At 40.9% G+C, this 15,709-nt stretch overlaps 1 protein-coding gene across 1 annotated transcript in view; it reads left to right on the forward strand.

Moving 5' to 3' along the window:
* scn4aa (sodium channel, voltage-gated, type IV, alpha, a) overlaps positions 1-15,709 on the forward strand; it is a 72,157-nt gene that overhangs the window by 10,838 nt on the left and 45,610 nt on the right. The window contains exons 2-4 of the mRNA XM_029119604.2: positions 11,646-11,954; positions 15,254-15,372; positions 15,526-15,603. Of these exons, the coding sequence (XP_028975437.2) occupies positions 11,700-11,954; positions 15,254-15,372; positions 15,526-15,603 (452 nt within the window). The 5' untranslated portion in view covers positions 11,646-11,699. The remainder of the gene's footprint in view (positions 1-11,645; positions 11,955-15,253; positions 15,373-15,525; positions 15,604-15,709) is intronic.

A 15,709-nucleotide genomic window follows, 5' to 3' on the forward strand; every position in this document is an offset into this window, starting at 1 on the left:
GTGGCAAGGCACCGGGGGTGGATGAGATCCGCCCTGAGTACCTCAAGTCTTTGGATGTTGTGGGGCTGTCTTGGTTGACACGCCTGTGAAACATCGCGTGGCGGTCGGGGACAGTGCCTCTGGGATGGCAGACCGGGGTGGTGGTCCCTCTTTTTAAGAAGGGGGACCGGAGGGTGTGTTCCAACTATAGGAGGATCACACTTCTCAACCTCCCCGGGAAAGTCTATGCCAGGGTTCTGGAGAGGAGAATACGGCCGATAGTAGAACCTCGGATTCAGGAGGAACAGTGTGGTTTTCGTCCGGGCCGTGGAACACTGGACCAGCTCTATACCCTCTACGGGGTGTTGGAGGGTTCATGGGAGTTTGCCCAACCAATCCACATGTGTTTTGTGGATTTGGAGAAGGCATTCGACTGTGTCCCTCGCGGCATCTTGTGGAGGGTGCTTGGGGAATATGGGGTCCTGGGTCCTTTGCTAAGGGCTGTCAGGTCCCTGTACAACCGAAGCAGGAGCTTGGTCAGACTTGTTCCCAGTGCATGTTGGACTCCGGCAGGGCTGCCCTTTGTCACCGGTTCTGTTCGTAATTTTTATGGACAGAATTTCTAGGCGCAGCCAGGGGCCGGAGGGTGTCAGGTTTGCGGACCACACAATTTCGTCTCTGCTCTATGCAGATGATGTTGTCGTGTTGGCCCCTTCTAACCAGGACCTTCAGCATGCGCTGGGACGGTTTGCAGCCGAGTGTGAAGCGGTGGGGATGAAAATCAGTACCTCCAAATCCGAGGCCATGGTCCTCAGTCGGAAAAGGGTGGCTTGCCCACTTCAGGTTGGTGGAGAGTGCCTGCCTCAAGTGGAGGAGTTTAAGTATCTAGGGGTCTTGTTCACGAGTGAGGGAAGGATGGAACGGGAGATTGACAGACGGATCGGTGCAGCTTCTGCAGTAAAGCAGTCGATGTATCGGCCTGTCGTGGTGAAGAAAGAGCTGAGCCGCAAGGCGAAGCTCTCGATTTACCAGTCAATCTACGTTCCTACTCTCACCTATGGTCATGAGCTTTGGGTCATGACCGAAAGGACAAGATCCCGGATACAGGCGGCCGAAATGAGCTTTCTCCGCAGGGTGGCCGGGCGATCCCTTAGAGATAGGGTGAGAAGCTCGGTCACCCGGGAGGAGCTCAGAGTAGAGCCACTGCTCCTCCACATCGAGAGGGGTCAGCTGAGGTGGCTTGGGCATCTTTTTCGGATGCCTCCGGAACGCCTTCCTGGGAGACCCCGGGGAAGACCTAGGACACGCTGGAGGGACTATGTCTCCCGGCTGGCCTGGGAACGCCTCGGTGTCCCCCCGGAAGAGCTGGAGGAAGTGTCTGGGGAGAGGGAAGTCTGGGCATCCCTGCTTAGACTGCTGCCCCCGCGACCCGGCCCCGGTTAAGCGGAAGAAGATGGTATGGTATGGTATGGCATTGAGGCTCTGACTGTCAATCTGTTCTATTTAGATGCTGACACAGAGGTTGACCATGTAGTGTTCAGCAATTTGGAGGAAGGGTCATCACCTTAATTTTTTGACCCACATTTCAGATGACGTGAAGCAGTTAGACCGCTTGGTAACACTATTTTGAGATTTTGCCTGTAGATGCTCTACAAATTGTCTACTGAGTATCTGTAACATTTTAACTATCTACTAACCCTAACCCTTGCCTGTATCCTAACCCTAACCTGTATTTTATCCCTAAACCTAACCCTTACCCTACATTTTATTATAAACTTAACCCTAAACCTTAACCTTAGCAAGCAGTTGTTTATCAACAAATAGTTTGTTTAAAGTTTGTTGGAAATTAGTTGATAATATTATTATTATTATTAACATCTACACATCAAAATTGAGCTCTCAAAATAAAGTGTATATAACCTCATTGGACTTAACCAACTTCTGACAGTGATTTCAAATGTTTATTAAGTAGTCTATACTTCCATGGCTTAGTTATGTTGGATCACATTTAGTCTGACGTTCAAGCTGGTGTCGAAAGTAATAGCATAATTAGTGTAAAACGTCTGCTTTGCAATATTTTAGTTTGGCAAGGTCATCTCAGGCTAAGACCTAATGAAAAGCTATTATGTTTGCAAAAGCTAACAGATAGCTATCTTTTTAAAAAGATATCACCCACTCGTTTCACTGAGATTTGTAACTGGATGTCTTATCATGTACAGAAAAAGGCATTTCTCTATAAACTGACATAGTAACAGTTATGATTTAAAACTTAGGTGTCTGAAATCTTATTATTACTATTGTCTCGAGATAAATGCAGATTTAATGTCATACTAGACTGATGCATAGATATTATATAGCATTTTGAATTCAATGATTAAATAAAAACAATCCCAGATAGCAATGAGTAATTGGTTGAGCAGCAGCTCTCCATGGGCATTGTGGACCAAGACCTAGGGTGATTGCATATCGTTTTGACAGCGTGCCGGTGGCAGACACTTTTACCAAGCGGCAGCCAAGCTCTTAACGATTACGTGCCACTATCTTCCCACAGTCCAGCTGCTCTCCCCCCGACACTCCAGCTGCCTGTGAGGCAATAAAAAAAAAAACATCCTGCGCCGTCACTTATTACTTATATATATTTGTATTATTTAAAATATCCTTTTTGAAAAGGGGACAAACCAAGGATCACAGTGAATGGAACAATCTATTGAATGAGTTCCATCAAATTATATATTTTTTAATTGACACGCTTTGCAAATAAGGGTGATATTTTAAATTTAAATGCTAATATCCATAGCTTTGCTACCAGTAATGCTTTGTTACATTTCCTGTCAGTCTTTGTTTTAGCAGGCTTGCCCGACTGGAGACCTCTCCTGATTAGTGATTGGGCGATATCCAACACATGCGCAACATGGGGATGCGCCAAGGATCTAAAATAGCACTCACCATCTTCACAGTTCTATCTAACTCTCTAGGCTTGATTGCAAAGGCTGACTTGTTAATGTCCTGCCCCCTCATTAGTTTAAGGACAAAGAAATACATAACTAAATATATATAGAAATAAAGATTAAGGAAATAGATATATTAATAGGTAAATAAATACTGAAAAGAATAAATAATTTTACAAATGTCACTAATATTTATGTTTTTTAATGTACATGTACATTGAGTTGCATATACAGCTCTGGAAAAAATTAAGGAAACATTGCAAATTGAACGCTTCTGTTCCTCACTTAAAACATTCCTTTTCAACTTGTTTGGAAAGGAAGGAAAAAGTTGCAGTGGTCTCTTAATATTTTCCAGAGCTGTATATATTGCTTAATACAATTATCATCAAATTTTTCAATATGTTTATGTAAAAATAATAATAATTGAGTCATTTATTTATTTATTTTTGATTTTGGCAGTACAGGACCCTAAATACCATATTATTCCATTGTCAGATCTAATCAAGCCCCTGGGTTTTGAACCTGGAACACAAATTATTCGTTTGGCCTTTGAGGTTGTTAATATACTGAAAGTGAATAGCCATTATTTGATCTTAGTAAATTACATTATTGCATGGTATGGCTTTGAATCCTAAATGTGCAAGCAAAAACAACAAGCTATTGTAGCTATAGCTAGCTCTTAGATAAATAACAATGTTGAAGGTAGCCTTGCTCTTTGATTGTCCAAATCTGTTCTTAATCGAAGCGAAGTTGGCTAGTTTACAGTTTTTTTTTTAATGTTGACTTCAGATGAACACCTACACACATAAATGCCTTTGCATCAAGACTTTCTTTCAAAGTCTACCAGACTTTTCTGATTCTAACTAGATTTATTTGTCCATCCCACACATCCTTTTACATGTCACTGCTATACATGTCAATGAAGGCCACCCATCCACTCAGACACGTGACATTTCTATTGGGGATGGAGAGGGAGTAATATAGACCTTGTGTGTTACACTAGATGGTTAGAATGTGAGCTACGATATATCTCTCCGGAAACCAACTTACACAGCTTTGGGGTTTTTGGCACAAGTACTGAAGTCTAGAAGAGTAATGGTATATGAGCTCATCCTCATATACAGGGCAGGATTAATGAAGGGGCTTACCAGCAACAAAGTCCCTGGACCACAGACAATTAATGTGCCCAAGAGACAGAGAGAATTTTTTTTTTTGCATTGTGACTGTAGACATAAACTAGGGTCCTGATTTGAATCAGGAGGTCTGCCATTCAAATCCACAGATTGAAGTTTGGGAACCACTGAACTGCTTAACAATAACTTTGGATTTGATACAGTTAAAATGTTAAAATTATGTAATCCCTTTTCCAAAATGGGTACATTATTTTGTTTGTTTTGTTTATTCATGTAAATCATCTTTAAATTGTTAAATATGATCAGCTTTCCTAGTGAAGCAGTTAGTCAATCTGTCCCTAAGCAAGGCAGTTCACTCCAATGGCTCTCAGAATGTTGCTGAAAATAATTTACCTGGTGATATAAGATCTTTGCTCTTGTCTGTCGACCACTCACTCTTGCCTATATTGCTCTGTTCCACACTGGTTGGCTCTCCAAAGAGAAAACCTTTGAATTTCCAAAGGATGGACTGGATGGGTGAGCTGGCCCCAGTGTGAATGATGTGACATAATGCGATCAGGAAATGTTTCTAATAAGCCCCAGAGAAATAAATCCGTCCACAGGATGTGTATTTTAAGGTCGGCCATCTTCTCAGGGATAGAAGGGCCTCCTGTCTCTTAGAATCAGATCATGAAATGAATGAGGTGGGGGTGGGGGGTGGGTGACTGTGGAGATCAGTGGTGTTAAGTTAGATAAAATACTTTGAAGTACCACTTGAGTCGTTTTTTATTAGGGTTGCATGAAATATTGTGAATTCGAAACTTTTCTTTAACATTTCCTGGCCAAGTTTACTCAACCCACAGAATGGAGTCACATAATGATTAGTGTGGGCAGACTGAGGTCACATTTGTTTTTCTTTGCTTTTACTATTAATTGAAGCATCCGATAAAAAGCTATTCTTTCGGTGCCTAAATTCATAGTTTTATGTGATTTGGCCACAGATGTTGCTACTTGACCCAACTGTATGCTAACCAAAAAATCCTGAACATTCTCTTTGCTGTTTATAACCAATTCCATTCATTATTGTTTTACTGTATATACAATGTAAAAATGTGTGTGAAATAATTATTGTTTACCTTCCTGAATATTGGAAAGGGAGGACTGAATATGTAAGCCCTAATGAAGTTGCACAATTCATGTCTACTAATCTAGCTGGCTAGCTAACAACCAATTACTTAATAATTATAATAATAATTTATTCACTTCTTTAGTGTTTTCAGTGATTTTCTAACAAGCCATACAGTAATGATAGGTGAAACAATAGAGTCAAACTCTCTTAATGTTGTATCCTTTAATGAGAGGCTCGGGTCATGGCTTCAGTGGAGAGAGCCGGTCAGAACTTGATCAATGGAATTTAACATGCTAGAAAGCCAAAGAGGTCAGTTGAGAAAAAGGCAAATAAAATAAAAACAATTTACTTTTCCTGTCCTGAATGTAGAAATTTTATTTTGTGATATCAAATGAATGAGATTTCTTTGACCAAACACTCTATCTGGCATATGTATTCAAACTACCATAAAACACTTGGATGATGTCCTTTCTTGAAGGTAATGTTTCAGGGTCTCTAAACACTTGGCCCTGTACTTAAATAAAAAAATTTGACCACCTCCAAATTTTATTCCCAGTAATTTTTGGTCACTAACATAAATAATAAGCATATGACAGTTAAGTACTTTACTCAACCCTAAAGTTGAGTTGTGGGTTATCATGGAGGGTTTGGTGGCAGGAAGCATTTTTGGTGGTTGCAATATTAAGTGGGCAATATAGATGTTTGAGTAGTGGGAACATAGAGTGATCACCCTGGTTGTTGTGTATGTTTGAAAGAAGCCAGGGTGGGGGTGGGGGTTGTAAGCCCAGTGGATTTGGGCCTTGTGTAAAATAGAAGGTGGCAGAGAGGGGAGTTAGTCCGGTAAGTTAGGTTGGTATGTTGGCCTGTTTATCGGAGGGATGTGAGGGAGCGAGTAAGGGTTCAAAGGGAGAGGAATGAGCAGAGTCATCGGGCTGCTGTAACACGACGCTCTGCAGTGATTGCTGGCGGCAGCTGGGTCGCCACCGTATCTGTGTGCGAGCTTGTGTGTGTAATTTGTATGTGTGCGAATGTATGATTATCTACAATTGTGTTTGTGAGTCAATGTACTGTACATACAGTCAGGTCAAAAATGATTGGCACCCTGGATAAAAACTAGTACAAAATTATATAAAATAAGTACTGAGTTGTATTGTATGGCCAAACATTTTTATATTATTTCATACCAATAAGATATATTTTGAGAAAGAGATTTAATAAGAAATAGACATTTTAAAAGATAGCGATTTTAATTATTGGCACCTTTAATTTGCACCTGTTACAAGATTAAAGGAATACATAGGGATCTTAGACCTTTCGTCCTGCTACCCTCATAAATTCAAACCACATGGTTACAATGAAGAGATGGCCATTGGTCTTTTCTTTGTGGACATAAGTTTCTTTCCACAATGTGTTTGTTATTCCCATTAGAGAATGGAACAATATTGAAGACAGGGGTGTCTATAATTACACATCGCTAAGTATCTATGATTAAACAAGGTTTTTGAGCATACATCATAGATCTGTTTATCCATTTTTAATTTAATTTAGTGTCATGTTTTTACTCTTCTTAAGTAAAGTTGTAAATAGATTTCTATCTTTAATTAACCAGAGTGTATTGTATGCATGCATTTGGCTTTTCGTCATGTGAGCATTGCTGCCCAACCTGCCTTCTGTGCCTTGCCTCAGAAACACACTGAATGCACTCAGTCACCTAATCTGTGTGAATATCCTATACACATGGAAGCATTTGGTCCCCCGTTTCCCAGCTAAGGTGAATGTTGTTGCATCTGCCTGGCTTGGCTTTTGACACACAGAGAACTTGTTAACAGCAAGTCTGTTACCTATCCTGCCGCTAGATGAAAAGAGTCAGAAAGCCCAGGCGTCTAGAGAGGTGAAAGGGGAACTCCAGCTTCATGGCAGATCACCACAGGTGCTATCACAGGGTAATAAAGACTCCTACCGACGCTGTTGAATACATTGTTGGTTAGATATCGCCCTGCTCTTTATTAGGAAACATGAAGCTTACTCTCAAGGTAAAAGACAACTTGAGAAACAAATTAAGCTATTACTATTGCAAACAGGTTCTTAATCTTTAGCTGCTTGAGAGAAAAACGAACAGTCTCAACTGGCCTCAAAACACGTAGACAACGTTAGCAAGGCTAGTTGGCTTTGATTCGGACCGTCTGCTAAGCTAATAAGTAACATGATGTACATGAGTAATGTCAGAGTTTCATTGGTACTGTGGGAAAGTATCCCGCTGAAGCTCCAGCGCCGGTGTTGAGTGCGTCTCGTCACTTTGTCAGTACCTTGACACTTGAATGTGGGTCAACTGGTATAGCCCTCCTGGGGGGCGGGTCCGGGGGATGGGGACATGGAGACTGTATGTTGATCAAAGCTTGCGATGGTCACCAACATGTCATATACATGAACATACGCTAATTGGCCAGCCTACACAGGACATTTATAGACAGACCTCCTTGCACATACAGTACACACACACATTACGTGTGGCATATTTATTGTGCACTAAAAACTGAGCTGGGATCAAATAATAGGCCTACTTAAAATAATTTCTGATAATTCCCCGCTGCTTAACTAAGCGTTTGTATGGCAGTGAAACCAAAGGAGCGTTTGGAAGACTCGCACAAGTTCCAAACCAAGTCTCCTCCCACCAACACCTCCTGGCAGGTTTAACCAAATACTCACAAAAATGTCAATACTTTTTTACATACATACTTTTGAGTAATCAAACTATTTATTAAGGGAATTTTGAACTGACAAAATGGATACTGATTAGTGGGGAGCTGAACCACAGTCTCCAGTGGGGTGAGTGTAGTATGTGTCTAAGCTAGGAGCTTTACCACTAGACCACAGGCTCTGCACATATCTGAATGATTTCAAAAAGTATTTGAACTCATGGTCTAACTAGAAACACAGCATACCACTAGTGTAGTGGGGTATCTTGTGGGGTATCTTGTTTACAATTTCCCGCTCCCTGGCTCAGTAAAAGCCCTGGTGTGGAAGTATCTCTTTACACTGTTTGTCCTTCTCTAAAGAGACCCTTTTTGTCTAAGTCCTTTCTCCTTTTTATGATTTGCTTCTACCAGGGTAGTGTTTTTTACTCCTGGCAAACCTCAGTTTTGTTCAAGCCCAGTACAAGTTTGAACACAGTACTTACACTATCATTCAAAGGTTTGGGGTCACTTAGGAATGTCTTTGTTTTTAACAGAAAAGCAATTTTTGGTCCATTAAAATAACATACCTTTTATCAGAAATAGAGTGTAGACATTGTTAATGTTGTAAATGACTACTGTAGCTGGAAGTGGCAGATTTTCTATGGAATATCTACATAGGCATAGAGGCCCATTATCAGCATCCATCTCTCCTGTGTTCCAATGGCAGATGGTGTTTGCTAATCCAAGTTTATCATTTTAAAAGGCTAACTGATCATTATAAAGCCCTTTTGTGATTTCCTTTTGCACAGCTGAAAACTGTTGTGCTGATTAGAGAAGCAATACAACAGGCAATCTTTAGACTAGTTCAGTATCGTCAGCATCAGCGGGATACATTACAGGCTCAAAATGGCCAAAAACATACAACTTTCTTCTGAATCTCGTCAGTCTATTCTTATTCTGAGAAATGAAGGCTATTCCATGTGAGAAATTGTACAATGCAGTGTATGTACTATTCCTGTGAGGTCTATGCCCAGTTCACATCCTTGTGCATGCCACCTGTAATCCGGATTGTACTCACTCCTTGAATCGCAACCTTTACGAATCACCTGAACGCTGCACTCTTCCCGCCTCACAATCACCTGAATGCTGCACTCTTCCCGCCTCACAATCACCTGAACGCTGCACTCTTCCCGCCTCACAATCACCTGAATACTAAGCACCTGTCGTCACTTACCTGTTCTTTTGTTTGTCACAGTATTCAGCAGAGGCGTCATTAGGATCACAATACATTCGGGGCTTAGCCCAGACCCCCTTCCCATTTGACATTTGAACATAATACATTTGAACAAAATTAGCATTACTGAATATTAGTTTGTATGTTTCTGCACCATTTTGCCTGGCAGAAATTGTGTCGCCCTCTTTAATGAATAATGAAGATATTATCCACATTGAATTAATCTACTACAAAGGATGGTGAGGGAGAAGATAATTAACTCTCTGACTTTTGTCAATTTAGGTTCAATGTAATTTGATTGACGGGGGGGGGACAGTTTTCGCTGGTGCCTGGCAGAAATGGTATCCCCCTCTTTAATGAATGAAGACGTTATCCCCATTGAATTAAACCCATTCAATGTGTTGGTGAGGATCAATATGTCTATATATCTGTTCAATTTAGGTACTTTCTATTTTAATTGAAAGAGAGGCACAGGTTTTGCCGGTGCCTTGCGGAAATGGTGCCCCTCTCTTTTAATGAATGAAAATATGCTCCTGAATGAAAAACCTATTCAATCAAATGTATTTATAAAGCCCTTTTTACAACAGCAGTTGTCACAAAGTGCTTTACAGAGACACCCGGCCTTAAACCCCAAAGAGCAAACAACAGTAGTGTTGAATTTCAGTGGCTAGGAAAAACTCCCTAGGAAGGTCGAATTTTAGGAAGAAACCTAGAGAGGACCCAGGCTCAGAGGGGTGACCAGTCCTCTTCTGGCTGTGCCGGGTGAGTCCAATTGGAATAATAAATACATTTCTCTGGGCTAAATCCAGAGTCTATTTGATTTTAGACTAGGTCAAAAGTATGACCAAGTGGACAAGGACAGGGACAGCAACGGGCCCCCCAAACAAGGTAATCCGCAGGTGTGGACCAGGACCTCATCTCCTCCTAAAATTTAAAACTGGAGGAGACTGAAAAAAAGTTAGTTATTCAATGTTGGTGAGATATATTTTGGACAATCCTGGTGGATTGATGATGGGGGGAGTCCTCCAGTGAATATTTATTGTTCATTTAACATTATTCAGCTACCAACAAGCAAGATAAATATATATTTTATCTTTCTCCAAAAACACTGTGAGGCTGTGTTACATCACCTGTGTTACATCACCACTTCTTTTAACAATACTCTGTAAGCGTTTGGAACTGAGGACACCAATGATGAAGGTGATATGTTTTACCATTCTTGCTTGATATAGGTTTTCAGCTGCTTAACAGTTTGGGGTCTCCTTTGTCATATTTTTCATTTCATCAAGCGCCAAATGTTTTCAATAGGTGACAGGTCAGGACTGCAGTCAGGACAGTTTAGCACCCGGACTCTTTTACTACAGAGCCATGCTGTTGTAATACGTGCAGAGTGTGGTTTGGCATTTTCTTGCTGAAATAAGCAAGGCCTTCCCTGAAAAAGACTTGATCTGGATGGCAGCATATGTTACTAATGTAAGGCTTGTTATGCTTGATATCACTTCACAGCTGACCTGAATATACAACCACACTTTCAAAATGTAAATTACTGACATATTGATAACATTTTAGCTGTTTAAATACATGTTAGCAATACATTTACAAAATGCGTTTCATCCTACAGTCAGCAAGATATTCTTATGTACTACGACCTTGGTAAAACCACTACTAGCTTATCCTTGTTTGGAGCAGTCTGTAGAGCGCCAGATAGGAGAGCGAAAAGTTGCGTGTTACAGCCATGCATTTATAGTAATACGTTTTTTTGAAATATATTTAAGGAATCCAATTACAACACTTTGACATGCATTTATCATATGTATAGAAATAATATATTTAAAATACATATATTTTACGTATGGGTAGCTTGTTAATATTGAGAGAAGTCCAACAAAATAAATTGACAAACTATAAGATCACAGTTACTTTGACTGGCGGTGCTAGCTAACGCTAACATGGCATTTGTCATTGCAACAATACAGTACACATGTTAACCAACACAATATACTTGCTTTCTGCTTCTGTTTAAAAAAAAAAAACGTATCTATGGATGCAGAATCGCAAAGATCACAAGGTTAATATTGCAGCGCCAACACGCTTAGGTTACCAGACGCTATTTTACAAGGAAGACAATGTCGGGAGCGAGAAGCAACAAGTGCACGAGATATCATAACTCGCTCCCGTTGACAGAAAGAAATATAGTAGCGCATGCGCACCTTCGGCATGCACATTGAATTCGCACGGTCACTGAATTCTTCGTCACCGGCATTCTTTTGAGTACACGTACATGAGCCCAGTAACGTCCCGATACCCGGTACTGATATCGGTGCATCCCTAATTTTAATGTATAAAATAACAAGAACATTTCAAACTTTTGAACGGTAGTGTACACCTAACAAAACGGAAAATCACTAGCGGAATAATTAAGCGGAAATAAAATCTGTTATAAAGACCTACATAAATAGTAGGACTAGGATTGAAAAACAGTGCCATGAAGAGCTATGGCACTCCATTGACACGTATAATAAAATTATATGAATGACTCTCTCTCCTTGTCTTTTTCTTGTTCTGTAGCTCTTTCTAGACTAGATCAACTCTGGTTTGGTGATATCTCTTCGCAATGCAAAGATGGCAGACCTGCTCCCTCCCACAGGCGCCGACGCGTTCCGCCGCTTCACCCCGGAATCACTGGCGGAGATCGAGAGGCTCATGGAGGAGAAGAAACGAGCCATGCAAGTAGAGGGGTACGTAGACCCTGGCCCGTCAGAACCTAGCAAAGACCTAGAGGCTGGTAAAAGTCTGCCCATGATCTTTGGAGACGCTCCAACGGAGATGCTCAACACACCGCTGGAGGATATAGACCCCTTCTATAAAGCAAAGAAGGTCAGTTCAGGCCGTCTAATGCACATCAAGCAGTTTCATTTTTAGTTTTAGTTCCTTAAAAAAAATGTAACATGGTAACTCAAGAAAAGTAGACTCATCCTAAAGATACTATTGTACTGTGCACTCACCTAAAGGATTATTAGAAACACCTGTTCAATTTCTCATTAATGCAATTATCTAATCAACCAATCACATGGCAGTTGCTTCAATGCATTTAGGGGTGTGGTCCTGGTCAAGACAATCTCCTGAACTCCAAACTGAATGTCAGAATGGGAAAGAAAGGTGATTTAAGTAATTTTGAGCGTGGCATGGTTGTTGGTGCCAGACGGGCCGGTCTGAGTATTTCACAATCTGGTCAGTTACTGGGATTTTCACACACAACCATTTCTAGGGTTTACAAAGAATGTTGTGAAAAGGGAAAAACATCCAGTATGCGGCAGGCCTGTGGGCAAAAGTGCCTTGTTGATGCTAGAGGTCAGAGGAGAATGGGCCGACTGATTCAAGCTGATAGAAGAGCAACTTCGATTGAAATAATCACTCGTTACAACCGAGGTATGCAGCAAAGCAACACGCACAACCTTGAGGCGGATGGGCTACAACAGCAGAAGACCCCACCGGGTACCACTCATCTCCACTACAAATAGGAAAAAGAGGCTACAATTTGCACAAACTCACCAAAATTGGACAGTTGAAGACTGGAAGAATGTTGCCTGGTCTGATGAGTCTCGATTTCTGTTGAGACATTCAGATGGTAGAGTCAGAATTTGGCGTAAACAGAATGAGAACATGGATCCATCATGCCTTGTTACCACTGTGCAGGCTGGTGGTGGTGGTGTAATGGTGTGGGGGATGTTTTCTTGGCACACTTTAGGCCCCTTAGTGCCAATTGGGCATCGTTTGAATGCCACGGCCTACCTGAGCATTGTTTCTGACCATCCCTTTTTGACCACCATGTACCCATCCTCTGATGGCTACTTCCAGCAGGATAATGCACCATGTCACAAAGCTCGAATCATTTCAAATTGGTTTCTTGAACATGACAATGAGTTCACTGTACTGAAATGGCCCCCACAGTCACCAGATCTCAACCCAATAGAGCATCTTTGGGATGTGGTGGGACGGGAGCTTCGTGGCCTGGATGTGCATCCCACAAATCTCCATCAACTGGAAGATGCTATCCTATCAATATGGGCCAACATTTCTAAAGAATGCTTTCAGCACCTTGTTGAATCAATGCCATGTAGAATTAAGGCAGTTCTGAAGGCGAAAGGGGGTCAAACATAGTGTTAGTATGGTGTTCCTAATTATCCTTTAGGTGAGTGTATATCTACAGTTGTGCTCAAAAGTTTGCATACCCTTGGAGAATTGGTTATACATGTAGCATTTGAAAACATGAGTGAGCAGGCAAAACACATATTTTATTTCTTATGGGATTCACATTCAACTGTAGGTCATAACAGAATGGCACAATCTTAAAACAAAACATGGCAACAAAGAAAAAAATTAACTGACCCCTGTTCAAAAGTCTCCATACCTTTAGTTCTTAATACTGTGTATTGCACCCTTTAGTATCAATGACAGCGTACAGTCTTTTGTAATAGTTGTCTATGAGGCCCCAAATTCTTGCAGGTGTTATAGCTGCCCATTCATCTTGGCAAAATGCCTCCAGATCATGCAAAGCCTTTGGTCACCTTGAATGAACTGCATGCTTGAGATCTCCCCAGAGTGGCTCAATGATATTAAGGTCAGGATGCTGTGATGGCCACTCCAGAACCTTCACCTTTTTCTGCTGTAACCACTGGAGGGTCAACCTGGCCTTGTGCTTAGGGTCATTGTCATGCTGGAAAGTCCAATATCATCCCATGTGCAGCTTTTTTGCAGAAGAATGCTAATTGTCTGCCAGTATTTTCTGATAAAATGCTGCATTCATCTTGCCATAAATATTCACAAGATTCCCCTTGCCTTTAGACTTCACACACACCGAAAACATCAGTGAGCCACCACCATGCTTCACAGTGGGGATGGTATTCTGTTCACTATAGACCCTGTTGACCTCTCTCCAAACATAGCAGTTACGGTTGTGACCATAAAGCCCTATTTTGGTCTCATCACCCCAAATTACAGTGTGCCAGAAGCTGTGAGGCGTGTCAATGTGTTGTCGGGCTTATTGTAACCAGTCTTTTTTGTGGCATTGGTGCAGTAAAGGCTACTTTCTGGCAACTCGACCATGCAGCTCATTTTTGTTCAAGTATCTCTCACATTGTGCTCCTTGAAACAGCCACACCGTCTTTTTCCAGAGCAGCCTGTATTTCTCCTGAGGTTACCTGTGGGTTTTGCTTTGTTTCCCGAACAATTCTTCTGGAAGTTCTGCCTGAAATCTTTCTTGGTCTACCTGACCTTGTCTTCGTTTCAAGAGATCGCTGAATTTTCCACTTCTTAATGAATGATTGAACAGTACTGACTGGCTTTGGACATCTTTTTATATCCTTTTCCATCTTTAGAAAGTTCCATTACCTTGTTACACAGGTCTTTTGACAATTATTTTCTGCTCCCCATGGCTCAGTATCTAGCCTGCTCAGTGCATCCATAGGAGAGCTAACAAACTCATTGACTATTCATATAGACACTAATTGCAATTTAAAAAGCCACAGATGTGGGAAATTAACCTTTAATTGCCATTTTCACCTGTGTGTGTCACCTTGTGTGTCTGTAACAAGTCCAAACATTCAAGGGTATGTAAACTTTTGATCAGGGCCATTTGGGTGATTTCTGTTATCATTATGATTTAAAAAGATGCCAAACTACTATGTGATGATAAATGGCTTCATATGATCTCTATCCTTCAAGAAAATACAGATTTATTTGCACAAGCAGTTCTATTTTCAAAATCAATGCCAGAATTTCACAATTTCTCCCAGGGTGTGCAAAGTTATGAGCACGACTGTATAGCTGTTTAGTTTTGGGACATTGTTTTTGGTGACACCAAACTGAAGGTGTCTGTTAAATGCGGTTCAACATTAAGCGTGGAAACACATTGAGGTTTTCCTTTGTGTATGATAAATCTGTGAAAAGAGGGGTTGCTTCAAGTTTGGAGTAGCTTGCTGAAATGTCACTTTTGACTGGCTTAATCACTTATCTAGTTATTCTATGAGTAGTCTTAAGTGCATGGAAAATCCCATATGACATGCATACGACTGCATTAACACCATACTAGTGTAGAGTTTAGCCTTTAGTATTTACAACACTTATTACATCAATTTGCAGTGCATAAATTAAACATTTTCTGTTGTTTTTTTCAGACCTTTATCGTGATCACCAAAGGAAACACAATCTTCAGGTTCAATGCTGAGCCATCTTGCTACATTCTAAGCCCCTTCAATCTTCTTAGAAGAGGAGCCATCAAAATTCTCATACATTCATATCCTTCTATTTGTAGCGACTATGACCCCCTGGGAGAGATTTGGTGTGCTATATTTTAATCTGTTCAGCGATCATTGATGCTACTAATTTATCTAATGATATAATATGTGCCCATTGGTTTACCTTAACTCTATATTAAGTTATTTAGCATGTTCATCATGATTACTATACTGTCAAATTGCTTTTTTATGACGATGAGCGACCCACCGTCATGGAGTAAAACTGTGGAGTAGGTATTCAAACCTGTGGTGATTCCTTAAAGGACTATTGTAATGGTCATTGTGCTATACATATACTGTATCTAATGCATAATTGTTTTAAAAGCCAAAAGTTAA

This window comes from Esox lucius, chromosome 5 (genome assembly GCF_011004845.1).
Source record: "Esox lucius isolate fEsoLuc1 chromosome 5, fEsoLuc1.pri, whole genome shotgun sequence".
Taxonomy (NCBI): domain Eukaryota; kingdom Metazoa; phylum Chordata; class Actinopteri; order Esociformes; family Esocidae; genus Esox; species Esox lucius.